This window comes from Talpa occidentalis, unplaced genomic scaffold (genome assembly GCF_014898055.3).
Source record: "Talpa occidentalis isolate TD23 unplaced genomic scaffold, MPIMG_talOcc4v2.1 talOcc4.9, whole genome shotgun sequence".
Classification (NCBI taxonomy): domain Eukaryota; kingdom Metazoa; phylum Chordata; class Mammalia; order Eulipotyphla; family Talpidae; genus Talpa; species Talpa occidentalis.
This window is the reverse complement of record NW_023605305.1, coordinates 113,988,414-114,015,765: the sequence shown is the minus strand read 5'-3', so window position 1 is coordinate 114,015,765 and position 27,352 is coordinate 113,988,414. Positions and strand designations below refer to the sequence as shown.

The window sequence follows — 27,352 nt, the reverse complement described above, 5'->3', positions numbered from 1 at the left end:
GCTCATCCCCTAGGAATCCAGTTCCAACTGGGGCTGTGAGCCTGGCTCGGGGAGGTTCCTGGGAGTGTCTGCCCTAGAGGGCTCCACCGCCAGGCTCCATGAGGCCCGTGGCTGGCTCTGCCTGTGCCACCCAGCACGTGGGACAAAATAAGGGAAGAGGAGGTGGAGAAAGCCACCTTTGAAAGTTTTGACTCACTCTCCACCTAAACTGTGTGACATTGTGCTTCTATATAGACTCTTCCCAACTGAACTAATGAAATGTTCCCATCAGCTGTGAATATGGGCACAGTAATTTCTTCTAAACCTTCAGGGTTTCTCCTGCCTAAAGGAGAAAGTCTAACTTTGATGATATTAACCTACTTTTTAAGTGCTTTCTTTAAATGGATGCTATCTTCTTCTATTGTTTTAAATACACCTAGTTTCTCTAAAAAGGAAAAATAGGGCCCATGGAATATTCATATCAGGAGGTTTATCCGGTCTTATTTCCCACTTTTTAATGAGAAAATAGACCTCACTTGTGGCCAGGCTAATTTTGGTTTTCACATTTCCCCCTTAAAGGAAATTTACTTTGGCTAACTTGTCAATAAATGTTCATTCATGAGAAGTGACTCAAGATCTGGCTTTTACATTAGTCCTGATCATCTCTGAAAAGTGAGTATTTCTCCTTCTTTCCCAGATAAAACCCCTGGGCTTCCAGCAAAGGTGACATGAATTCTTTAGGGTTATTGTTAATGACATTTCTTAAAGGTATTTTTTCACGTTTCTTAATGCTTCTGTTTTTTTGCTTCCATGCTATCATTTGGCATTTGTGTGCTGGATTCCTGTTTGCCCGCCGAGGTCTACGTGCTGACCTGACCTCTTGAATGCATGGAGTTGTTTTTCACCCTGTCACTTTGCAGCTTTCACAGCGCTATGCTCTCATAGAGTTAGAGGCATTAAAGCTGATCTTTTCTCAAATTCGGCTCCCTAAGCCTCCTGACTTTTTCCTCCTTCTTTGAACTTGACCCTTTATTAATTTTTCTCCATTGTAAAAGCCCAGGTGATGTTCTTGTTCCTTTCACATGAATTTCTTAGGGGTCATTCATAGATCTTAGGCTGCTTCACAATGGAATTTAGGGGAGACGCCTGAGGAAAACGACTGTTATGGGCAGACCTGAGATTTCCTGATAAGGGTGAGTACACGAGTAAGGACAAAACAACTTGCATTGGCCAAATGGTGGTTCTTCCTTGGAAGGAGCCAGATGTGTGTGCTGGGGGTGTGTGTGCATGCTGGAGGCAGGAGGGAGCTTGGTCTCGAGAATGAAGTCTGTGAGGACATGACGAGGAGGGGCACAGAGTCTCATCTTAAGGGACCATTCTATGCAAACAAGCAAACGCATTTTTGAGAATCTGGACACAAAACATTTATGGCAAAAATGAGTTTTATTTGATGGGTAGCAGGAGAGTCACACCTTCAAACTCCAAAAGAGTTGAAGTAAATTCACAATGAGTTCACATACCTCCTACCCCAGGCAGAAGAAGGTCCAGGACAGGAGAAATGATGCTTACCCAAGAGCCTTCATCCAACAGATATATATCTTGTCTATCAGGAGTCAAGCCCTGATCCAAAGATTTGTTAACTGAGAATTGCTAAGAACCTAGTATGCCAAGGAAAAGGGCATCGCAAGGAGTATACAAGTGCCCCGATGTTGTTTTCATCCAGTGTTGAAAACTGACCTCAAAATGTGGTCAGGTTGTCATCTCCACACTAGGCTATAAGAGAGAAGGTTGAGGGAGAAATGGCTTTACAGACCAGTGAGCCTACAACTGAGAAGAACAGGATATGGGCTGCACCACCAGGGAGGGTTAGACCCTGCCCATCGCACTCTGGCCTTCGTATGTGACCCATGTCATTTGTTCTGAAGTTAACTGTGTCTCACAGCAGTAACAGCCACCAGTGACCTGCTGACACCCCAGTCTAGCTCAGTCTTAGAGTGGCCATTTGCTCCTCCTGTGGATCCCTCTCTCTTACTCAAGATGCTCAGTGAAACCAGGGAGTGAGAAGTAGAGGGATCTGACCGTTGGGCCGGTGGTGTCCACCATTAAAGTCATAAGCACGGCTAGGAGGACTCAGAAGGAGCAGACCGAACAAACAGAGAGGCAGCTCATGCAGGAACTCGGGGAGCAGCACGGGGTAGGTAGGGTTAGCACAGCAAAGAGGGGGTCTTGGGAGAAGAAAAAGAAACCACGCTGAGGAAAGGAGCTGATCCTGACAACGACAGGTGTCCTCCAGAGCAAAGACTGTGCCACATCTTGCGAGATTTGGGGACTGCTCATGTGGGCTGTTTCTGTGGGTGCAGTAGCTGTCTCCTCTTTTTCTTCTGCAGGAAATATGGAGGCAGACCCAGATTTCCTAACAGTGCAAGGAAGCTCTTGCTGGAAAATCCCAGCTGCTTCTACAGGGTCAGTCCACACTCTCCACCAGAGCTCAGAGTCACGGTGCGGCGGGCTCAGGAGAGGCGCACACGGATGGGAGTCGCAATGAACGTCAGGGGTTGCTCTCAGTGACTTGACCTCTGAGGTCCAGAGCTTCCAACTCTTGGGCTTGAGAACACGCTGGTTAGAACTTCACTGACAGTTGGTGGGGACAGTGTTTGAGCCTTGGGGCCAAGTTCTCAGACTTGGCGGGGACTTGCTCTTGGACGTGTCACCTGCTGGTCACTGCTGGGCCACAGCCTGGGCAGTTGGTCCAGTTGCCCGACACAGCTCTCCCTTGTGTGGTGAGATCTCCCCAAGGAGGAACCCTGCCACTGCCGCACGCCTATGCTCTTGGAGGTTCTCGGGGAGCACTCTCCCAAGGGGGGTGGGCCCCTGGGCCCCCCCACTGCCCAGCAGGCCTTCGAGGGCTCCCTGTCTTCCGTGCTGTGTCTCTGTTACAACAGCCAAGAGGGGAAGCGTCCCTGGTCGTGTTGTAAGTAAACATTCTTCTGAAGTTACGGCTACAGAGGATACACAGGAGCAGAGATGGGGCGAGGGGGCAGGGAGCAGGGGTGAGAGACAGGAGCACGACCAGTGGGTAGGCTGGAGACAGGCGGACTGAGGGCAGGGGCAGGCGAAGTGACAGAAGCTCAGGGAGAATGGGAAGAAGACCGGTGACGGGGTGACACAAGAAGGCACCTGCTCGCTCTAGGGCCACAAGGGCTGCAGGAGCTCACCAGACCCCGAAGGACGGTGAGCCGCCGCCCGGGGCCCCCAGAAGCTGAGACTTACGTGCTGGTGGCTGTTATGCGCAGCCTCCTCTTCGATACTGTCGGTGAATTCCGTGCTCGCATCCTCGGTGTCGTCCCCGGCAGCTGCACCTGGAAGGAAATCCAGGAGAGAAAGGTGACCCCCGTGCAGCTGGCTTCCAGAAAGCAGGTAAGATGACACGCTTTTGCCATCCGCCTCTGAGTGCTCCTGTCCCCATTCGCACGGCCCCGTCGCCAGCAGGCCTGAGGGGAGCCCATGTGCTGAGTGTGCAGAGGAGGCTCCTGGCCGAGTCCCTCCGACTGTCCTGCCACACTCGAGCTCAAGCCTCAGACATGAGCTTTCCCTCAAGGCCCAAGGAAGCGACTTTCCCCCAGCATGGTGGCTGCTGTCACCTGTTTCCAGGAAGCCTCCGCTGCTCCCTGTCCAGGCTACGTCACAACTTTCACTTTTGCAAAATGAGCCCATATGGCTCACCTCTGTCCCACCTGCCAGCGGTCCCAGAGGCCCCGGGCTCAGAGCAGCCCTGTTCCTGTCACAGTTCCCATGACTAGCTCGGTTTGCGTGGGTGACAGGGGAAACCAGGTCCCAAAGCACAGAACAGTTCAGGCGTTTCCTAATCCCTCCACTGACTCCTCCCTGTCTCGCAAATCCTGTCTCATGCCAACATTCTTCATTGGGTTCTTCATCTAAGTGGAACTGAGCTCATTCTTCCACTCCCCAAGGCTGGGTACTGTCACCGGGGGCAGACACTTCCATGCTCTCACCAAGGCACAGGGAGCTGGAGTTTGTGATCTTGACCAAGGTATATAACAGAACTGACCAACAGACTTTCTTTTTCTTTTTTTTTTTTTTTTTTTTTGCAGTTCTCTGCCCGCACTGCCCAGTGCAGTAGACCCCAAGTGGCTACGGAGCACGGGAAGGTGGCTGGCATGACTGAGGAGCTGAATTTTTAATTTAATTAAAATTCATGCAGCTACAATGGCCAGGGGCTACCACACTGGACACAGATGTAGGACATTTCTTCCTTCACATTTGTTAGACTAATTCTGTTCACTGAATTTTAGATTAAGACCCGGGACTCACATTGCTGATTTATTCTGAAAAGACAGGGATGTCTCGTGGGTAGTTCATTTGAACACTAAAGAAAACCTACTGTGCCACTCCCTGGGTTTTACAGAACCAGTGCAAGAAGAGAAATTTGAGATCTGGTTCTGACCCAGGCTTGGCAAGCAAGATCTTAAAATCTCCTGCTCTCACTGGGCCCTAAGGATTTGGTAACAGGTCCAGGTTACACAGTTAGTCCTGGCAGGACTAACGATGAGAAAACACAGCTTTATCTTGGTTTCTTCCTCCAAGACCAAAGAAGCTGTTCCTGGGCCCTGACACCTGAGGAAGAGCAACTCCGTGTGGACAACGAGCATTCACCACCTTCTGCAGGTAGAACAGGGGCCATTCACATCTGTGTTCCCTCTCTTGGCATCTGAAGGTTATGTCAGAATATTTGCAACAATCAGGCCCTCCTTAAAGTACTAAAAGGTAGTAATAAGCATGTTGTCCTAACAAGTGATCTTATGACAAGTTCCAAGAACATGGTAACTTCGTACAACAGATGTTGTGATGTTGTAACAAGGCAGAACCCTGTCCAGTGCAGCCCTACCCATAGGAGGCACCTCACTACTCAGAAGCTGAGATTGGCAGCAGACACTGTAGGATGGAGATTTCAAGACCTACTCTCTCAAAGCAGCCTGGAGCCACCGTTGGAGCACAGCCACTTAGAGCTGAATGAGTGCCTTCCCACGGATGGCCGCTAAGGAGACTCTGAGGCCAGGAGGCGAATCCACCCGAGGGCCTCCATGTCTATGACGCCTGCCTTAGAAAATCTTTTCCTGCATAACAGTAGAGATCAGAATCATTTTTTCCCTGTAAAGACAATGAATTGCCCCACTAAGGGGAAGAAGAAGAGAATATACTTTTCACATTGATTCTCTTCTGAGTGTCAGACTAGAAACTTATCCTGTGATGGGAGAAAGTTCAGCTCTGTGAGGTCAGGACATTCATCTCCACACCACTCTCAGTGGTTGTGTAGCCAGGATGGGCCACATCCAAGATGATTCCTGTTCTAGGTTGCAGGAGCAGGGTAAGCGGGGACTGATCGCTTCCTAAAGAGTGGTGGTCACCAGCCCTTTCTGCTCTCCACCCCCCCCCACCCCCGCGTCAGCCTTCCTGGTGGCACATGCACATTTCTAGATAACATTCCCTCTCTAGTTCATTCAAGAGGAGGATTCCTTGGCTTTGACTTCAGGAGTTAAGTGAAGACAAGCAAGGATGCCCATCTCATGCCCACACTCTGCTCCACTGGGCGTTTTCCTTATACATTTTTTAGCCATAATAGCTTCCAGCCTGCTGTGCTTCCTTGGGGAAGCTGTAAGCATTGTTCATTCCCCTATCAATTTGAATTAGAATGCTGAAAGCTGCGTATTTGAGGGGTAGAATAAAGCTGAAAATATTTTATAGACAATATTGGAATGAATTATCCCACGCAAGGTCCTTTATATCAATTTACATTAGCCATCCCTTATTCTGTTATCGATTCTTTTTCTAAACAAGCGACAATAAAAGAACTTCTCTCTTCCAAGGGAACAATATACTATGCTCACATCTTGGAGTCAATTTCTAATTTAAGGGTACTGTGCTTGATATTGATGAACCTAATTTTTTTGTAAATCTGAAATAAAGTGGTCTACTACCTTAGAGACTCTGAAAGCTAAGAATCTGTTAATTTTAATTTGTGTCTCTAGGTTTGGATATTTTATGAGAAACTTTTATTTGAGGCTTTGATGCTGGTTCTCAAGTTGTGGTTCTTGCAAATTTCTCTGGATGGAGATGACACCAGAATCTCCCCTTTTTTTTTTTTTTGATTTAGAAAATTATTTTCTACCAGCTATCTTATTCTATAAAGCACATGGGAATAAAGTAAGTCTCTAAAATACTATAAAATCCTTGGGCAAAACTGATACTTTTTGTGGGGTTTTTACATTGAGAGTGGTGTAATTAAGTGCCAGGAGCCAGATTATCTACATAGATTTCTGCTCTGCCATTAGTTATTTCAGTGTAGTCCAGTCACCACCTTCTTCTAACTCAATGTCCTCTCTTCTTAGGGCTAAGAGTGACACCCACTCTCTCTGGCTGTAGTGATCTTGAACGGGTTTGCTGCTTCTGAAGTATGTAGAACAGTGCTTGGCACACAGTGCTCAACAAATACTGCCCTTCAGTACTATTGTTATTGTGCATAAACAGAGCTGGCTTATGGGTTGAAAAGTTGAGGGTTGAAAAAAGGTGGGGGTTGAGGGCTGTACAATGTAACCAGCAGAGGAAGATTTTCTACCCAACGTGATAATGGTGATCTAGACTGAGGCCACCTGCACTTTCTTCACGTCTCATTTTTTTCCCAGCAGGAGATCTTGATAGAATGCTCTGATCACCTTGCTTCACAGCATAGTTGGAAGAACCTGGAGTTGTCATTGAAGCGGGATGGACTCTGGAGCAGGTGCTTTACAAATAGAAGTCATCATTCATTTGTAACCGCATTGGGGTGCCATTAGGCGTGAGCCTCAGGAAAACCAAGAAGACCTTGTTCTCATTCTGTGGTGATCAGTCCGTCTGGGCCTGGGACAGGACCTCATCTATTAAATCTCACTGTGTAGTTGGCATCGTTTCCTCTTTAAATCATTTATATGTGAGCAATAGGAGAGAGTCATGGTTTCCCAGAGAGTAACTCAAAGCATAGCGGGGTAATATTTGACAGATATTAAAAGGGGAATCAGAGCTGAGACTTGGCAGTAGGAGTAAAGTTTGGGGTATCGTGTACCCAGCTCCTCTCCCTTGAGCACTGGTCTCCGGTACCAGGTGCCTCTTTCAGGCCAGGTGCCTGGCCCCCTGCCATGTGCTCATTCATGTGTTCCCATCAGGGACCAGCAGTTGCTAACTTCAAGGTTATAGGAAAGACTCAAAGCAGAAAGGTCTCTTATCATACTCGCAGTTTTACTTTCATCCACTGCTTTTTTGGGCCATCAGAAAACTCAGGTTTCATGCAGTGTTCCCTAGGCTTCTGCCAAGAATTATAATTCTTAAACTAGACAGATTCTGCTCTTGGAATGGGAGCAGCTAGAACAAAACTTGTCTGCAGCTGAGTCCTTTCTTGGCCTGTTCTCATCTCTTAAGTCTCAGCGTCTCTTAAGTAGCCAGGAGGTCTTTCAACATATACTTCAATCTAAGCAATGGTTTTCAGTAACCTAAAAAAGACCAAATTGTTGCCTAAAACACTTTTCTGGGTATGAAATCTCACTAGGATTCTGGAGTTTTCCCTTTTTCAAAAGGGTGATTATTTAAAAAAATTAATCGCCTACCCTTCGGCTGACCAAGCCATGCCTAACACACCTGCACTGGGATGTCATAGCTTTGTGGCATCAAAGAATTCCTGCTGCTCCTGGTCTCTATTTCCTCCAAGAACCAAGAAGCAAGACTTTCCAGGAACATTTGCAGGGATAGTACCACCCACATTAGCAACTGCCCCTTCAATCTCCATCCTGCCTGTTACCACGCTCCTTCAGAGAGGAGAAAAAAAAGAAAAAAGAAAAGCTGTGTGTGTGTGGGGGGGGGGGGTGAAATTAAGGTAAAGTAGTCCATTCCACGTTTCTGGGGGAAGTATAATGACATTTCTTTAGTCTCACTTTGAGAGAAGAAAAATGCAGGTTTCTCCCTCTTCCTTCCTTTGAATAAATACAAAGGCACTCGCCCATCCAGAGCCTTACTTCGACTTGGCATTTTAGTACAATAAACTGATTCTCCTATAAGGAAACAAGAAAAAGATATGAGACTTCTCTACTTCTTTCCTGGTCAATCTTTTTAAGAATGAAACCATAGTGTTTGGCCTTTGATATTTTATTGAATCAGAAACCATTTTATAGATGGTTTAACTAAACTAAAATAAAGCTTAACTAAAATAAAGCTAGATGCTAACACTTATTTTGTAAAAGGAACACTCTCCGCTTCAGCACAAATGTTACCACAGTTTAACAGAGCAAAGTGCCATGAAGAAATGAACTTCCAGAAGGAAATATACAGCTTATTTTAGTGGAAAGCCAGTCCTGGAAATGATCTAATGCCAAGTTATTGGATCACTGAACACATTGCTTCTTGCTTCATTTAAAAAGTCATGAGTCTCTTTAAATTTTTCTTAACAGCCCTAGCATCAAATTTTTAAGTGATAAAAGCAAGTAAAGCTGGTTTTATTATCAAACTCAGAGTACTTCGTGGAAACAGAAATCATGATTTATAAAACACACTTGTATATACACATACCTCTAAAGCTTACAGATTAAAAGGCTGTTATTTAGAGCAATGATGTTGGTGACTTCAAAGGAAGCAGCGCATACTCACATCATCTATTACAAGTCAGCCTACTCATACTTCTAGACTGTTATGAGCCCTTAAAGAAGGAGCAAGGAAGCTGACTTAGTACAGGTACTCAACACCCCTGCCTTTCCTGTTATTTTGGATGAACATTTCTGATGCTACTGACTTTTCTATTTTATTCTTCCAGTTTTAGCAAGAGGAAATAGTTTGATAAGGATTTTTATTTCAGGAATTTGACTTTAAATAATAAAGGGAGAAGAAAGGGGAAAAAAAAAGAATTGGTATATCACTTTATGACTTTCTTATTTGAATCTGGCAAAACTAGTATTGTCAGTTCTACACTTGGGTGTCTCCCTTCCAATTCCCAGCCTCTGTTGGAAGCAAACTACAAAACTAATTTTTTATTTGGGAAACTCATCCTGGCTCTTGTGATTTAATCAAAGAAGATGAGGACTTACCTTCTGCCAACACTCAACATACTTAAAGGCAACATATTTGTTTTCTAATCTTAATTAAAAGGTTTACAAAGTTATTGCTTCAAATAATTTAAGCTGTGAGCAGACAGCTTAAATTCATTTCCAAAATGCATTAAGACTAAGAAACTATTACCCCATGCAAGTCACTCCAATGGGTTGTCCCATTGATTCATGCCTTCTGGTTTTAGGGCTGTCACCTGTGAGTTCCATATTGCTGGCTAAATTTTTCTAGAGTACAAGTGGTTTTCTTCCAAAGGGAGAAGAAAAGTCATATGACCGTAAGAGGGATGAGAGGAAATCCTCTTATCTCAGGATGTTTTAGCATTGGGGAAAAAAAGCTAATTTCATTTATTTATTATTCTACCTCGAATGCAACATCTACAATGCAAGATGGAAAATAACCTTCAAGTGCGTGGATGATTAATCTTCTTACTAACCTCTCCGGACGTTGTCACCTTGCTGTGGACCCATACAATGACTGGCTGTAGCCCTTGGAAAAGGGTACCTAGAGTTTTTTTAGAATGTCAAATATGACAATCCTGTGACTTCTTTCCATATTAAAAACCCATGAAATCAGAAAACAATGATTTTATTCTCACAACGAGAACTAGAGTTTCTAATACTAACTCAAGGAAAGCAAAGGTATTAAAACATCGTACTGCTAAGGCGTACAGTCCAAAGGAAGCATGATTGTAGGTCGGTTGGGAGATCACTCAAGCTTTATTCCTTAAAGGAAGCATTTTCAGTGTAAGCAGATCTGCACCTCCTGTCCCTAACCAGAAGACTCCAGATTCAACTGGAGACTTAGGCAGAGAGAACTGAAATCAATTTCTTTGAACTGTTTTAAAGCGACGAGTCTGACTTCTCAGGGCCAAATGCTGAGTCAAGAGCATAAGGATAAAAGTGGATGGTCTGGTCTTTTCTGTGTATCTGCCACTGGGGTCACGTGACAGTTATACAGTTGTACAGGCAGTGATACAGCATATATACATGCTGTCGCCAAGCATCTAGAGAGTGTCTTCTTGTAGCTAGGCTTTGTTGTCCTACACAGATCAAAAATTTTTTTGATCCTTAATAGGTCTCTTATTATCTATAATGAAAACAAAAAATCCTTTAAAAACATGAATGAGGTACTAAAAAATATTGCCTGTCCAAAACTGAACAGAGAAGTGGGGGAGGGGCAGGAAGGAGGGAAGGTGCACCCTAACAGAGTAAAAGGCTGACGGTATTAAAAGAGTCCTTAAAATAGTCCAATCAGGTCTTTTTATGAAAGTTGTAAGTTGGCTAACTATTGATAAAAAGGACATCAGAAAATGCTGCTTTATCTAGGCACTAATAATCATTAAACTTCAATAGAGTTTAATCCTATAATGGAAAAGAGTTTGGGGTGAAATATCTGTCACATGGCCTTGTATTTCAATAATTAAATCCTAGGAGGTCCTTGTCAATTCTGTAGTTCTAAATCCCAACACATATTTTTCCAAGTTTAAGTTCTCCACTTCTAAGGAAGCATGACCTGAGAACTGAACTCATTTTCTTTCAAGATTTTTTATTCAAGCACAAGGTTCTATAAGCACATGATGTTTTCCCTAAGGTTACTGTCATCTTGAAAAATGCCTGATAGAAAAATTCCTAAGAGAAAGGGTGTAAGCTCCTGAAAAGCAATGGACTTATACTGTGTCATGCTGATTATTGAACGATATGGCTACCCACAATATCACCTGCCTGTGGGTTACAGAACCCACATCAGTCATGTTGTCTATGAACATGACGTACTGTTATACAAAATTGTTAGATCAGAAAATTCTCTCCAGAAAGCACTGTTTGCAAGACCCCATCCCACCTCTCAAGACCAGTTAGTAACAGGTTTCAGTCACATCTGCAGTAATAAGATCAAACTCTTATTAATTTACCATTTGCCACTAAATCACTTCATTTTCTAAACTATCCCCCAAGAACCTATGCCAAAGGCAAATAACTACACAAGTTAATCTTTTTTTTTTTAAACCCAAATCAGGATTTACTTTCCCCCCCTAATCTATTCTGATAATTTTCCCACAGAAGCTGGGGTTTCTCATTATTTATCCAACTACCTCTAACACTTAGTAATAGTTCAAGATAGCAAGGGAAATCCCTACTCTTGTTGGAGGCTGACAGAAGCTGGATAGTAATTAACATAAGTTACTGTCATCACCGGGAGCTGATCATCAGAACCTGAGCCACCCACGGTTGAGTCTTAACAGGAGACTTAGAGAGTCTCCTTGTCCTATTACTAGTAAAATTAAGGGAGGCCACTTTCTGACTGCCTTGGTGGGATGACAGGCCAGGCCAGTCTTCAGTGGACTGACATCTCGGCAACTCAATCACCCGCCCTCCTGACTTCCAGGAAGTTACAACAGGTTTTGTGCAGGAAAGTCTCTTAAGACTGGGAGACTTAAAAAAGTGGGTGCTTTTATTTATACTTTCTATCTCCTTCAGTAAATGACTCCTCCCGAAATGTCATTAAATCTGCAAGGCATTTCCCTTTAGAGCATGATTTATAGCTACTCATCTTCAAAATGCTTAATCAGGAAATTCCAGATACTCCTCCAGTAGGTCATCATCTTCCCTGTCTAGTTTGAGGTTCTGGCTAAGGCTAAGAAGCTTGGGTGGAATTTAGAATGTAAGGCAAGCTATGTCAACATATGACTGTGAAAGAAATTAAAAAATTACATAAAACATGGGGAAAACAGAAAAACCACTGTTATCCACTCAGTTTAGAAAGGGTTCTCAGTCACATTTATGGTGCTAGAGAGCCCCAATCCTTGTTTACCAAATTTCATGTTTAAAAACGGAAATGTTAGTACCCAACTTAGGAAAAATATATCCCCCAGAAATGAGAACCCTCTTGGTGGTGAACCCACATAGCTCCAGTACTCTGGGTAATTTTTATAGTCCTGACATTTAAGAGACCAGAAATACAGGCCCCGGGGCCCTTTCTTGTGCACCTGTCACGTTGCCATAGGCCCTGAGCCAATGACGAAAACCTGCGAGCACAGGCCTCTAACATGCCTTCCGAAAAGACTCACATACTTCAAAGCCTGGAGTCTTATTTACTTTCCTATGGAGAAATATATATGTGCCACTACAAATGGAGACATAAGCAATAATGTCCTCTGGTTATAACCAGTTATTTAGTGAAATACTGAGTTTAAAGGGAAATGTTACACTTGAAATAGCCTTTTTTACTGGAGAATTCTGGCTCTGGGAGACGTGGGAGCTTTTAAAAGTCACATTCTGACTAGTAGCATGACGATCCAATTTTTAAGGGAATTTGGTCTGCACCACTCTCATCCTTCTGTGTCATTCAAAATCGACTCTGAAATGACATTTGTGGTGAAGGTTACTGGAAACCTTGGATGGTTTGTCTCTGCTCATTAACTTTGCCCTCCCGGGACCTGCAGCTGCCCCCGTGAGACTGGCTTTGATTTCCTTCCACTAAGAGTTAACCGCTTCTGCACTGCTGTTCCTATAGACTCTCTGTCCTTCCCTTGCATCTTGAAACTTTATTTGATGACAAAGTTGCTCTTACTCAGAAAGCAGGAGTTGACTGGATGGCAAACACAACACACACGCATGCGTCATGACACGGCCATGGGACGGAGGACATGGCTTGTGGATGGGGGAATAAACTTTATTGGCCTGGAGTGGGGATGAGGGAATGAGAAGGAGGGTCTGGGGAGGGGAGTGAATACAGTGGGAAAACTAAAATGGAATGATTTGAAATGTGCAAATACACTTTGTAGCCCCACTGCTCACTGGGAGATACACAAGCACAGTGCAAGACGGGCAGGCTACAGCGCGCTCCTCTTTGTGGCTGATGCTACGTGCGCCAGTTCTAGCATTAGTAAGTCACCGTTTCATTCTGCCCAGGTCAGACAAGGCTCCCTCTGGTTAGTGCAAACAAAGGCTTCCGTCCGGGGCTGCAGCCTGCCCCGCCAGCGCTCAGAGGGCATGCTGGGGACGGACTCCCACACGCTGCGGTTCCCCACCTCCAGTGGCGGCCAGCGACTCCAGCCTGCTCAAGCGCTCCAGGCTTCTTCCAAGAACTTCTTCGAGCCGGCCGCGTAACACCTGCGCCCCTTCCAGTTCCACCTGCAGGGTTCGGTCTCTTTCAGAGCTGATTGAACATGCCACAGGGAAGGAAAAGGGATTAGCCATCAAGGGTAATGAGTCCACCCGCGCCCCTGAAGAGCCTCAAGGCCCCTCGGAGCCACGCCACTTTCTAAAGGCGTCGTTCTGCAGGACACCACCAGGGGGTGCGTCTCTTGTTCACCCCCAGAAGATGACAAGGCCTGTTCCTTTACAAGAGTCCCTTTATGCTAGATTCTGGAGCAATCTTACATAAAAGTATAGTTTCTAAGACTCACTCCACGCCGCCGTGCCCACATAAGGGAAAGCTGACTGAGTTAATTTCTGAAAAACTAAAACCTAGGAAAACCTGAATGCGAACTGAAGCAAGCGTGGCCCAAGCTGCTGAAGCTGCTTGTCACCACACCCGACAGAGCCTGAAGAAGAAAGCCAGCTCATAAAGAAGCCAGGGCGTCCTTGCAGCTGGGCACAGCAGAGTGGTCCTGCCCTATTTGCCTCTGCCTTCATTTATGCACATGGAAAGCAGACGGTTTTAAAACCCAACAATAAACTAATAGAACTGAACAGTAAAAGAATAAAAATAAGAGAAAAAGGCCATATGAGAAAAAAAAAAAGGGGAATATAAAATGAATCAGAAAGACATCCATGAGCAAAACCAAGAGGTACAGGAAATACCCCCCGCCTTGCCCTGCAGGTGCGTAGAAGCAGGTCACCTTTTCCCTCCATGACTCTCAGTGAGTAACAGTCCCTTCTGCGGCCTCATCCTTAGACCAGAACAGTCTGACAGGACATGGAGCAGGGAAGAAAAGGGCCGCGCCCGGTCCGTGCACTATAAGCGAGGCAGCTTCAGACAGGTGTGCACCTGCTCCCGTGTGCTCTGCAGTGACCCCATGAAAACAGGCACAAACCCCGACTTATCACTGAGGCTCCGAGCGATCGCCATGTAAACAATAAAATGTGGGTCCCAGTGTTTGTCTCTGCTTCCTGCCCCCCCCCACCCCCCAACACTGCAGACACTGGCACTTAACGAGGACAGAGGAAGAGCAGCAGAACCTCTTACCTCTCTGGGTGGGTGTGGAACTTCACGAGGCTGCTGTAAAGCTGTCTCTCTGCTTGCAAGGCCTCATTGAGCCGGCTCCGCTCATCCACCAGCCCTTCCAGCATCAGCAGCAACTGAGGAACAAAGAAAAGAGGCAACCACAGAGGGACGCTGAGATGGGAAGCCAGAGACAGCCCTGAGCAGGGGCCACAGGACGTGCCACAGCCGAGGCGGGTCCGACCTCACCACCCACCAAAGCTCCCCGGGGCATTTTACAGTTTTCAAGCCAAGGTCACATTATGGTTTTATCTTTTTTTTTTTTTTTTTTTTTTTTTTTTTTGTGGGACCCTTGCCAGCAGCCGGGGAAGGAACCGGCGCCGCAGTCCAGGCCTCAACCACTGCGCCACCAGGGGAGGCCCTATGGTTTTATCTTTAATGCTCTGTTAGGCAGAATTCAAACTTGGGAGCAAGGAAAAGAGGCGCATGAAGCCAGAAGCCCAGAAAAGAGGCTAAGAGAAAGAAATGGGAGCGGATGGGCAAGAGGTGAACAGAATAGGATCCAGAGCGTTGTTCATTCAGCCCCGAAGTATTTACTGAGCACCTTCCATGTGCCAGGCCCTGTCTGAGTCGCTGCGAGTTATAACAACCTCCATAAAGAGGAGTGTGAGTGTGTGCGGCCTGCAGGCGTCTGGTTCTGTGAGCTGCTGGAGTAAAGGCCAGATTGGACGAGTAACGAGAGATGTTGAGAGACAGGAAGATGAGCAAGCAGGGCATACACAGGCCTTTCTGAGAAGTCTGGCATGGAAGTGAGGTCAGGTATAGGAAGACCCAAGGAACCACAGTTAGGAAGGATCATTTGTGGCTGCTCCTGAGCCAGGCAGGAAACTTAAAGTGGAGTCTCTACAAAATCCCACCCCCTGGGCCCTTCATAAATGGTTGGGAATGGCAGCTCTCCACTGTGTATTTCCCAGTGAAAATTAACTTTGTTTTCTAATAACTCACTTGTTGTCTTCGGTTTCCTGAAGGCTCCTGACCCTGCGATTCTACTGAGGCAACTTTTTCACGAAGAAGTAAGACTTCTTGGGTCAGGCGTTCCATAGCTGGCATGTCTTCTGGATCAACCAGCTGCATTTGCAGGTCCTAGAAGTCAAAACACAAGAGCAGTTGTAAAGAGGCTACTTGGCGGAGGGGACAAGGGTCCCAAAAGAGTCTGCCAGACTTTCTAGCGGCAGGATGACAAGCCACAGGAAGCTGAGTATTCTTCATGGAACCTTAGCAGCGTGGATACAAGTCAAGGAGAATGCAGAGGCATCAAGGGAGGGACTCAAAGTAACAGTGCAGAGCAAATAAGCAGTGGCCAGGGACGAAATTCCCAAGTGTTTGAGGGTCCCCACAGGCATACTGGGCTGTGATCATTTTCAATGGTCTTTTAAAAACTTTGAACGACCTTTATGAGGTCTTCTTTGATCTGTATGTTCCTGGTCAGGGACTCCATCTCTGCAGCCTGCACCTGCAGCTCCTCCTCTTGCACAGCTGTCATGGACTGCAGAGCAGAAAGCTCCATCTGTGGGGAGAAGAAGTCCCGAGGTTGGTGCACAGAAGCAACAGTATCTGTCACGTTGACATTTTAACACTGAGATAAACCAGCCAACAACGCAAGTGAAATCTGGAAGAGGGGCAGTGCCCTACTCGCTCAGATCAGCAGTGTGGGAGCAGAGGGTGGTCTGTGGGAAGCTGCCCTCGTGGTGTTAATGAAGTGCCCCCCTTCAGCTGGCTCTGTGAAACACAGAGAAGTTGCTTAATTAATGAGCTTATTGCGATACTTAAGAGCTTGGTCACCATTAGACAATGCAAGAACAGTTTTTCTTAAGCACTAGCCCCCGCTTGGGGAAGGTTCCCTCATAGTTAAATGAATAAGGAGCGAGTGAGTACTCACAGGATAGCAACTGCTGTGCTCTCTATTTCACAGATGAGGAAATTAGAGCTCAGAGAAATTCAAAATCAGAGCCATGAAGTGGCATGTGATGTCAGGAAGCGATAGTGTCTGTCCTGTAGATACTTCTCGTTCATATAATATTGATGGTGATGGCAGATTATTTGTAAATAAGCATTTAAGGACAGGTTTTAATGTAATTAAAACAAAAAACTAGGTATGACAGGTGAAGACTGACCATATGGCTTGTTTAGGGTACAACTAAGTTCCCTAAAGGAAGCAGTACCTCTGTCCTTATATATATAAATTTAAGTTTAGTTAGCAACTAGATGTATTGGGGTGACCATTTGGCAATATATATATATATATAAGTTAATTCATTATGTTGCTGAAACTAATACAATGTTATACGGCAATTAGATCTCAAATTTAAGTTCTAAGCAATAAAAATTTGATTTGTGTATATTCTCATTCCATCAATGCTTACAGCATCCCAGTGGACACATGATGATTTATAACTACACAGTTATTTAATGGCACTGGGCGGGGTCTGCTAGGAGGACGCATCTCCTTACACCTGCTTCTGTGTTGAGGAAGCGCAACTGGTGTAACTAGTGACATCTCTCCAGCTCTTTGCTCATGCAGCCCCGGCAGGCAGACACACCTTCAAGGCACACAGTGGAAGGGGTAAACCAGGGTGCTTGCCTCCACCTCGCCTTCCCTGCCCAGGAGGCAGCGGCCTGCAGGAAGCCTGCTCTCGCCACTGCTTCTCCGAAGGCAGATTCTTTCCACCATGGAGATGGGTGTGAGGCCCCTATGGGCCTAGAGTTGGGTAGGTGAAGCTGCTGGATTCCAGGGTTTAGCCAGCAGGCCTCCGGGCCTTGCATGGAGTCCTTTACTGAAGTCTTTCTCAGTAATCAATTAGGTAAATCATTAAACTATCTGCTACCATGTTTTCTCAGTTTGCTGACATCTTGGATACGGAAAAAAGGGTGCTTTGAATAAGCTCTGTGGTCAAACACGTGGGTTAAATCTTGACATAATTTCCGTGACAAGGCGTTTAAACTGAATTTTGGTTTCCCCTCAATTGTAAACTGGGAATAATATCTACTTTTCAGGGGTGCATGAGAATTAGAAAAAATGTACTTAAAGTAGCTGGCCCCCAGGAGGCCATCAGTGATGGTAACTATCACTGTCACTGCCGCTGCTGCTATTGCTACTACCATGTTTTAAAAATTGGGAAAAATCTACCTTTTTTTTTGGTTACTCCCTAATATTCGAGGGAATCTGATAGTGGATGTATATACCATTGAGCTGAGAAGTTAGTGGGTTAAGGACACATGAAGGCAAGCAATGTAGTGAAATTAAACTCACTCAAAAGGTCTACTTATAGTCATTCTAATTTTAAGAGCCTAAATGTAGGACGGAGCCAAGAAAGTAATATAACTTTCAATTAAGTAGGTATAAGAAAGAGGAACAGCACGTGGAGACTAAGCTGACACCAACAATCAGCTAACTGGTATTTTTAAAATGCCACATACTTTCAGATCCTCAAAATTTGAGTCAAATAAAATGAGAACTATGGTAAGGAGAAATATGGTTATGATGAGAGAAGTCAAAACAGAAGTTACAAGGATGATCTCACCGCAAATATGAACACAGGTTTTATAATATAGTCCTAATTATGGCAGGGAGAAGCAACAAAACTGAGGAGTCATGCAACTGGCCAAACTCAGGGCAGGTCCGGATGCAGGCCTCCGAGCCCACGACACTGACGGACATAAAGCAGAAGTCACGGGGCCTAAGGCTGTGAGTTTTGCCTAAGACTCTGCCCCACCGTTTCTTCTCCACCGCAGCTGGTCACAGAGGGAGGCAGAAGGGAGAGGGGTTCTGGAAGGCTGAGAGGCCTCTTCTAAGAAAACTACTGCTAAGAATAGTAAGTATCTGCTCCAGGAAATGACGTCTTAGGAAATATTTTTGAGTCACAGATAAATTGAGTTGAAATCTCAGCTTTGATATTTCTTTGTTATGTGACTCTCCCCACCTCCATGTTCCCCAGCAAAAGAGTGTTTCAGCTTCTTCGTCTGTAAAATGGGGCTGATACCACTGACTCTGCTAGAGCTGTAACCATTAGTGCTAATGGAAGTACCCAGCACCTTTAGTGAGTGCTCAGTAAACATTCCTGGTTGTGCCCCAATTTTTCTTGTTCCGTATTTCTAAACTATTCCCTGGCCTTTGCATCACTATGCCAAGCAGCAGCTTACCTACCCTTCATTTTTTCACAAGGGTTTTACAATTATTTTATTCCAGTTAGAGGTGGGCAGGGAAAGCTGTGTTGTGTCAGCACTTCAGAAGTTTTAACAGTCCCCATTTATAAAACCAAGGGTGAGGGACCCTAAACACTGGTCCAAGATGATGTCATGGGGACATAAAGCTTGGAGAGAGAATGTGCATTAAAGTCATTCATATTGTTCTCCAGAAAGAAAAGAAGGTATACCTTGCATTTCAATCCAGACATTACACTTGGAGAACTGTATTCTATTTTGAAAGAAAAAAACAGGAATTCAGAAATTAAGCTTGATTAGAAAACTCACCCGACTTTCTCTTTCTTTTTTAGCCATGAGTTCAAGCTCCTCTTTGGCGTTACTCAGTTCTTTTTCCAGCCCTGCGATTGTGTCCAAGTCTCCTAAAAATGAACACACCGTGCGAGCTTTAGTGGCTACTAATATAATGTGGTGTCTCTTACTTCTTTCTGAGGAACTTACCCTGAAGACACACACTCCAACGATAACGAAACAAGTATCTATATCTGTATTTCTTATCTATCTATTTCCAATCACTAAAAAAAATCTTCCAATCAAATGGCATCTTTTGATTTTAGAGATGAATACATCTATGTCCTGACACTAACCTCAAAATGCCATTTTCCACTATAAGGAACCAGAGACAGCCTTAGAGTGAGGGGTAATTCCAAGGCCAAGACAAGAAAGCAAAAGGCCAGAGAACATCTCATTATACCAAAAAGTAAGCTCAAAAATTGATTGGGGAAAGACAGAGGACAGGCTGTAGGGGCTCAAAGTGGCCAAATCTGGGAGAATTTGGGCATCAAATAGAATGACAGAAATGGACAACAAAATGATTTTTTGAAAAAGGGCTCCCTTAGTCCATACTGACACAGACAGCTAGGAGGGTGGAGGACGGGCAGCTCTTCTTTACAAAAGAATACACAATAATAATAAGAAATTTTAGAAATAGAAAATCACTTTTTAAAAACTACCAATGTAATAGCTGGTCCAGGCAAAGGTCAAAGGATGCTAAAAGCACTGGGTAAAATGAGGGGCAAACACAACTGTCTGCATCCCCAGGTGACAGCCAGGTGATCACTAATTAATGACATAGGGAGAAGTGACTCTGTACCACGGAGAGAGCAGACACAAGCTCAACCACGTGACTAAATGTAACATCACCAATGCCAACACAAATTGGTATCAGGGGCTCCTGATGTGATGTGCTGAGAAAGGAGGCACCATGCAGTGCTCTTGCTAGAAATATCTACCTTGAACTTGACAGTGAGCAAATAATCAGGGCCAAACTGAGGGACTTTAGCAATGTGGAGTCTTCAAAAATGACAATGTCTGTGTGTACATGGAAAAAAAAATAGCACAAGGCTGGCAAAGTGGTCACAGTGCATTTTAATAAAAGTTTATATGGAATTCACTGTACTGTTTTTTGCCACTTGTGTATAGGTTTGACATTTATGAAATACAAATTAATGTTTTCTATTTAAAAAAATAAAGGGAATAAATTAAACAAATCTAGCATTTTAACTTTCTGACCAACAAAGTTATCCTACTAGAAAATAGCTACTTGCTGGACTTCTCTGGGGAATTCCCTAACACCGGCAAGACATCAACACAAAGCTTTTACATTCTTAATAGCATTCAAAAATCATAATTCTCCATGTTCACAGCCTTCTTGCCACGCGCCATCATCAGGATCTCATCAATAGTGGCCACTCCCAACCCTCACTGGGTAATATTTGTGAAATTATCCTAGATTCTGGTCTCCTGCTCTGTGGAAGTCGGGGACTCTCACCCAAGGCATCTGCTTGAGCATTACTCCCAACGCATGCAGAATTCAGCTCCTCCCAGGGAGTTCAAGGCCTACAGCCACCCCCTGGAGGGAGCTGAATCTGGCAAGTACACAGGCTCGCTGCCCACCTCTCCCAGCACTGCAACTGGGTGGTGCCGGCCACCGACAGCAGTCCCGGCCCGCTGAGAGGTGCCCAGGAGGAGGCGTCAGCCCCATGGCTTGGCTCTGTGGGTCTGGAAACACCACCCCCGCATCTGACCATACAGCCTATGGGGAAGGAGCAGCATCTCCCTGGCCAAACCTTGTGCCCAGAGAAGTAACTTCAATTAAGCTTAAGGTAAGGGCAGTGCTTCCTGGAACTAGTAAGTCTTCATGCTTTGGGGGGAATCCGAAATTATTTTTTCACCAGGGTAGGGAGAAAAAGAATTTTGGCCAAACTGAGTAACAGAGTTACAGGAGGGAAAGACAGAGGTTCCTCCATGAAGTGGAATCGGATACTTACCTAGCGAGGACCTGGGTATGCTGGTGTCCCCCTTGGCAGTCAATGACATACTGTCGTCTCTGGAGGGCATGTGCACTGAACCCTAAAAATGGGAAGAGTCCAGGGTTTAGGAAGATGAAGGAAATACAACCATAGTAACAAGCACTTGGAATATTCTTACACAATTTGGTATTAAAATGATCAGACTTATGGGCCTCTCTGGTGGTACAAGGGGTAAAGTCTCAGCACTATGAAGCTGTCCGAGCCACTGCAGCAAGAGTTCAATCCCCGGCCAGGGAGCTGACCCACATGGCGCAGACCTCTCCTGCCTCGCCCGCTGCTCCCCTCAGCAGTGTATTTCAGTAGATCCACCTGTTCTGCTCCCCACTCTGTCTCTAGTGAATCCTTTCACCACCCCCAGACTTCTGGCCTGTACCCCAGCTCTTGTATGCATAAATAAAATCTTAAAAAAAAAATGATCAGACTTTTGCCTTAAGTGTAAAAAGGAGACGCAGCCAGGGTGATGTCTACACAGCTTACTTGGTCGGTCTGCTCCCCTGGGTGGGGGCCGATGGAGGTGACACCAGCTGGCTGGTTAGAGTTGAAGTCTTTTCCTCCCAAATACTGGCGCAGGGCCTGTAATTCTGAATTTCTTTCCATTAGGGCTCGTACCATCTTCTCTGCAGTTGCCTGGGTGGAGGAAATCGCACACGCCATTAGAAAGATACTCCAATAAAACCTGTGTTCTGATGTTATTTTTTAAAAGCCAACCCTGTGTGCACAGCCAGTGGGGGCCCTTTTCCCTGCCCTTAGTTTCTATGGGAAAATGTAGTTGATTTTGTAGACCGTCTCTCTAGGCAGACTATTGGAAAAACTCACTGCAAACACATTTATCTCAGATGAAATAATCTGAAAGTGATGCCACTAGAAGTCTACCAGGCTAAAGTGTTGAGTCTGGTGCAAAGTCTCTGGGACAAGAGGCGTCTTTCTTTACTCTGAGACCCATGTTCCCTCAGCCTGGAAGTTCCTCACACAAACATGCTTGTGGTCGGTCCCCCCTCGGTCTTAGCCAGGGGTGCCATTCAGACCTGGCTTCCTGCACTATCTGCTCGCTCTCTCTTCTATTGTTTCATCTCCCAAGAGGACCTGGACTTTCCTAAGTACAGGTAGTCTGTTTTATTCAGTGTTGAGTTATGTCTGGTAGGTACTAGACACTCAACACATATTTACTGAACGACTCAATTTCACTGATACACTTTTAATAGACCACAAATCAGGAGAGTCACCAAACCCAGTTTGTGTCACTTAAAATCTCATGGTATTTAAAGACAATTAATTAATGGCACAATAAGGGAAAGATCGGCATACTACTAACCATTAGCCATGGGACGTCTGCATTTAATCAGCAAACATGGAAATAATAATCTAAGGCTGAAACTACTGGAAGTGTAAGACAATGAGCTGAACTATATTTATTAGCTGTATAAAAGCGCTAGCTATCCCTGGGGAGAATTATTACCATTTCAAATGAGAAATTGAACCTTGTCACAATTTCTCAGGAAATACAAAAAACCCTAGATTTTCAGTAAGTAAAATTTGGGGTCCTCAGGTATTTGGACATAGCCATTTTAGCAGTATCAGGACATTATTAATATGCCTTGATTAAAATCACTTAGGAAATTTTTATTGCACATATAGTAAACAACACACAAGATACCGCACGCCATACATGCAATTGTCTGATGGGTCTCCCTCCCAAGCAGTGATGCTCTGAGCAGCGCTCCCACAACTGTGGGCCCTGGACCAGCAATAGTCCCATTATCTGGAGCTTGTTAGATAGGTAAATTCTTGAATCTCACGTTTACCTTCTAATTTCTGTCACTGGGGGTGAGCTCTGGAATCTATTTTTTAAAAGCTATCCAGGTGATATTTTTGCATGTAATATTTGAGAAACAGAATGTGTCCCCACTGACGATGGATGTGTGCCTGCACACCAATTTCTAGCCCCAGAAGAAAGTTACATGGAAATAAGGATAAATGAAGAATCCTGTGTTGTGCTATTCTGAGATTAGTACCACCCATATTATTATGAGATTATTTATTCTCATCGCAGTATTTTTTCTTAAGAGACCTCAGATTTCATAAGGACTAAGAAAAAATATGTGAAATGTTTTGCCATACTTTGGTTAGGTGCAAAAAACACTCAATTTTCTATGACTTAAAAGCAAAACACTCCAGAACCCTGAATTCCTTTCTGTCAAAATTATCAGACGATTAAGGACATCGGCGGGGCCTGACTTCAGGGGGTACGTGTGTTATTCAGGCACATCCAAAGCAACGTGTTCTAAAAACATCTCATGCTTCGATGATGGACATAAAACTAGTCTAGTTAATACCTGGAAGGAAAACAACTAAAAGAACAGAAGTAAAATGATGCAACTCTTCGATTTCCAAGGCTCAAAAGCTTCTGAATTCCGCAGGCTAGCAACGCAGCCCCTGGCTTACCTGGCTCTCCTGCTCCCTGGCCCCCATGGTCTGCAGCAGGCCCTGAATCTCCATCTCATGCTCCACAGTTTGTTTGTTCCGGTCACTCAGCAGCTCCTGCAGCATCCGCTCTTTCCGCTGCAGGCGCTGGCACAGCTCCTCGGCTATCTCGCTCTGCCCTGGTCCGAGTTTGCAGAGCAAGGTTGCACTAAGATCCTGGCAGAGAAGGAAGGGTGTGAGTGAGTGATGGGGGAAAAACTCCCTCCTCCACATGCCAAAGGGTTTGTAGGAATCCATCACAGGAGAAGGGCTATGGAATTCTTGGAAGCTCGTATCATGCTTTATTTAGTTTTGTTTCCCCAGGTCTAGCAGGGGCCTGTTACCCAGAAAGCTGCAAATCTGTATTCAGTGAGTGAGCACTGGCAATACATGTAACCTCTTTGAGAAAGAGGATTGTTTCCCTAAGTTGATAGGGGTAGGGGGTAAGTTTCACTGGAGGCCACTGATGTGCTCAGACAGAGAATAGACTAAAGACTCGGGTCACCGGCACCCCAGACCCAAGAGTATAAGACTGAGACCGGGTCACCACGAAGCCCCTGCCCTCAAGCGCATCCAAGCCTTGCCTCCACTTCTTTGTTCCTGTCGTGCAGAGACGTCTGCAGCTGCTGGATGATACTTTCTTGCTCTTTCTGCCAGTGGCTAAATTTGGTTTCCATTTCTTCCTTCAGCCACTGGAGGTTTTGGCAGGTCACAGATAACTGTTCTACCTCCAGGCCTTTGGCCCGCAAGAGGCTCTCCATACTCTGCAGACACAAAGAAAGCAGCCCCAAGTACATATTAATAAGATTAGTAAGTGTTCTGATTATGGCCACACACACACACACACACACAATTATGAGAAAGACACAACAGTTGCGCCCAGGGAATGCTTATGTAAAACTATATAAATATTACAAGGATTCAAAATATATCAGAAGAATTATATATAGAAATCCCCATTCCCTGCCTTCCCCTACGAAGTTCACAATCTATGACAGGGCTGCCAAAACTTCTCGTTCCCTCATCTATAATGATGGAACTAATCACTGCCATTTTTTTTTTTCTTATAAAGCAGGAATGATGGAAGGGGCTGGTGCCCCAGGCTTAGAATCCCAGTTCTCAGAGGGACTGTGGAGAGGGAGGCCAGGTGTGGGGCTGCACTCACCTGCATGGTGGCCTCGTTGGAGGACAGGATGCTGCGGAGCCTCTCCAGGTCGTGGCCTCGCTCCCGCACGGCAAGATGAAGTTGGTGTAGTTCTTTTTCTTTTTCTTCCAGAGTGGAGAACTTTTCATCGATTGCCCGCTGCAAGGAAAATAAGGTTCCTGAAACGCCGTAAAACCCACTTTTCTCACCACCCTTATTCAGTAGAGTCCAAGCACAAAAGAAATGAAAAAGCAATGCCGGAGAGCTGCGGAGTAAGCAGACGCGCTCCTCTGTGGGGTCATCCACTGTGCCGCGGCGGAGGGCACCTACCTCCAGGGCAATGTCTCTGTCTTGTATTCGCTGCCGGAGTTTCTCAAGCAGCATCTCATTTGCTTCAAAGGTCTTGTCTGAGTTCTCTCGATACTGCAGTAGCTCCTGGAATTCCTAAGGAAACCAATAAGCATGTCCCCTTATTCATTTATTCTGTAGCAACTGAATTCTTGGAAGCTATTTGTTAGTGATTCATGATAAAAACAAAGTGTGGTCACTCTCTAGGGGGACACAGTTCAACAGAGATAATGGACGTAAATGAGCTCTTCTGTATCACAGGGGGGTGGTGTGTGGGGGGCAGCCCCCAGGAAACACAGGGTACAGCTGCAGTGTCTAACTCTGCCTGAAGGTGTCACCAAAGATCTCACCCAAGAGATGACAATGTCTCTGCGTCTTAAAGGGCTGAGTATTTCCCAGGTGAGAAGAGGTGGGCTTGCTCTCAGAGAAGAAATTGTGCAAAATATGCAAACTGTGAAAAAACTGTAAGCTCCACGGAACACAAGGGACTCGATGGAAATGAAGCTTCATGTAGGCGGTAGCCTGTTTACTCTCCTCCCACTTTCTCCTAGAACTTTTGCTTTATCTAAGTAACTGGGAATTTCTGTTGCGACGCCTTCACATACTTAGACTGAGAGCAGTTGTCACACCTTCTTTTTGCTTTCCCAGCACAGAGTACCTGACTCCCAGGCTGCTTAGCAGCCACCTGTGGGATACTTGTTGCTCAAGTCTTGCGGGTCTGTATTTAGGGTTCTTGCATTGGCTGGTTCTTGGATTATACTTTCTGTTGATGCTGGAGCCCTCTCCCCACCTCGCTGTGTCCTGCAGGCAGCAGGTACACTCAACACAGGGTGGGCTAATGTCTCAAGAGTAAATAACAGAACCGCCAGAGTCCTCCAGCCCAGTTTGAACGCAGTCACGAGGCAGACTCACCTGCAGCACCTGTTCTTTGTGGCTCAGACTCTGGGTGAGGTGCTGGATGTTTTGCTCCTGGGTCCGAATCTCATTGTATTTTTCAGTCTCCAGGATGTGAAGCTGCTGGCTCTTATTCTGCAGCTCTCCTTGTAGCTGCTGCAAGGCTTTTCGCAATTCCTGAATTGAACAGATGTTTAAACCATCTAAAATGTTCACACAGTCATTAGATAGGAAGACTTTGAAACAGAATGAAGTAGCAGAAAGTGCGATTTAAAATTACTACAGGAACATTATACATGAACCAAACAGGTTGAGGGAAATTGTGGGAACTGTGAGTGGGAACAGGATGTAAGTTTGATATACAGTTTGATATTTGATTTAAAAATAATAGGTTTGTATAAGTACTAAGCGGGACTCGGTCCTACAGTAAATCTGGATCCTTTACTTCACAAAAAGCTCAAGGAGAGAATAGTCATATTATTCTTTTTTTTCCCTAAAGAACTCTTTTTTTCTAAAGAAAGATGCCTATCTTAATTTCCATATATCAAATACGTTGGATAATAAAATCAATAACCCTTAAACTATCTGTTCTGATGATTTATATTCTTATCAGCTAAATAAAACACAGGGAAAAACTTCCTTTAAGTAAATAACAAAATGTTAAAAGTTATTTCCATACCCATCCTTCTACCACCTCTCCTAACTCTGCCAGGACACCTGAAATTTTCATAATTTTGAAGGATTGTTAGGGTTAATATTTAATCTTCAGGGAGATCCTTCAAAAACTACATGTTGGTGTTAAAGAACTTGAGAAATAATCTTTTAAGTCAAAACCAATTGGTAGCATATGGTGTAAGCTAACAGGATAAAAAGCCATTTAAGAATTATGTTTTAGTTTAAAAACAAATACACAGCTACTGTGCATGCCATGCCTTTGATCTGGATAGTCTTCCCACTTTTCTCAGTCTAACGTTTACTTTCCTTCAAGAACAACCTCAGATGCCTCCTCCTTCAGGAAGCCTTCCTTGACCCCATCCCTCAGCCCCTCCTGGGTATTCCTGGAGGACCCTATTTACCACACTGAAATTCTATTTATGCAACTGTGTCTCAATCCAAACTACAATAAACTGAACAGAGCCTGTGATGCCCACTCCTGTGTCTCATCAACACAGCCCAGCATCCGGCATATACCACGAAGGCAACATATGTTGGACTGAATCACTCACATTAAATAAGTGACTCAACAGGTCAGCCAAACTGTCTGAATAAAGAGTAACGATCGGGGCAAAGTCAGCATTTAGGGCCACAAAAACGATTAATGATTCACCTGATTGTGTTTCCAAGAAGCCTCCTTCTGCTGCTCCCGCTCGTGGGCTGTGGCCTCTACAAACTGCACACACCGTTTGGCGTCCGCTAGCTGCCGGTCCTTTTGCCGAACCACCCGCTGCAGCTTCTGGATCTCCAGCTGGCTGCAGAACAGGGCACTCTGGAGGTCAAGCAGTGCCACTTGCTGGTGAGCAGGGGAAGCACCCTCTGAGCTCTGAAGAGAAAAGGAGACTTATCACAGCTGGCCACTGCAAAGAACCCCAAGTTTTGGCCTCTGTGACCCAGACCACATCCTCAGCCTGAGTTTGCCTCCCGTCCCGCG

The 27,352-nt window shown here is 45.1% G+C and overlaps 1 protein-coding gene across 3 annotated transcripts in view; it reads right to left on the bottom strand.

Annotated features, from left to right (window-relative positions):
* Nucleotides 1-27,352, bottom strand: part of PDE4DIP (phosphodiesterase 4D interacting protein) — a 155,343-nt gene that overhangs the window by 30,670 nt on the left and 97,321 nt on the right. For 2 of the 3 annotated variants that reach the window (XM_054690876.1, XM_054690875.1), the window contains 14 exons: nucleotides 27,032-27,244; nucleotides 25,723-25,881; nucleotides 24,793-24,906; nucleotides 24,484-24,621; nucleotides 23,903-24,082; nucleotides 23,301-23,495; nucleotides 21,336-21,485; nucleotides 20,817-20,898; nucleotides 18,817-18,908; nucleotides 15,737-15,853; nucleotides 15,292-15,429; nucleotides 14,311-14,423; nucleotides 13,151-13,278; nucleotides 3,250-3,338 (listed from right to left, as the gene is read on the bottom strand). In XM_054690876.1, the coding sequence (XP_054546851.1) occupies nucleotides 3,250-3,338; nucleotides 13,151-13,278; nucleotides 14,311-14,423; nucleotides 15,292-15,429; nucleotides 15,737-15,853; nucleotides 18,817-18,908; nucleotides 20,817-20,898; nucleotides 21,336-21,485; nucleotides 23,301-23,495; nucleotides 23,903-24,082; nucleotides 24,484-24,621; nucleotides 24,793-24,906; nucleotides 25,723-25,881; nucleotides 27,032-27,244 (1,908 nt within the window). Of the gene's footprint in view, nucleotides 1-3,249; nucleotides 3,339-10,644; nucleotides 13,279-14,310; nucleotides 14,424-15,291; nucleotides 15,430-15,736; nucleotides 15,854-18,816; nucleotides 18,909-20,816; nucleotides 20,899-21,335; nucleotides 21,486-23,300; nucleotides 23,496-23,902; nucleotides 24,083-24,483; nucleotides 24,622-24,792; nucleotides 24,907-25,722; nucleotides 25,882-27,031; nucleotides 27,245-27,352 lie in introns of those variants that run through there. The other variant, XM_037498187.2, reaches the window with a different exon arrangement.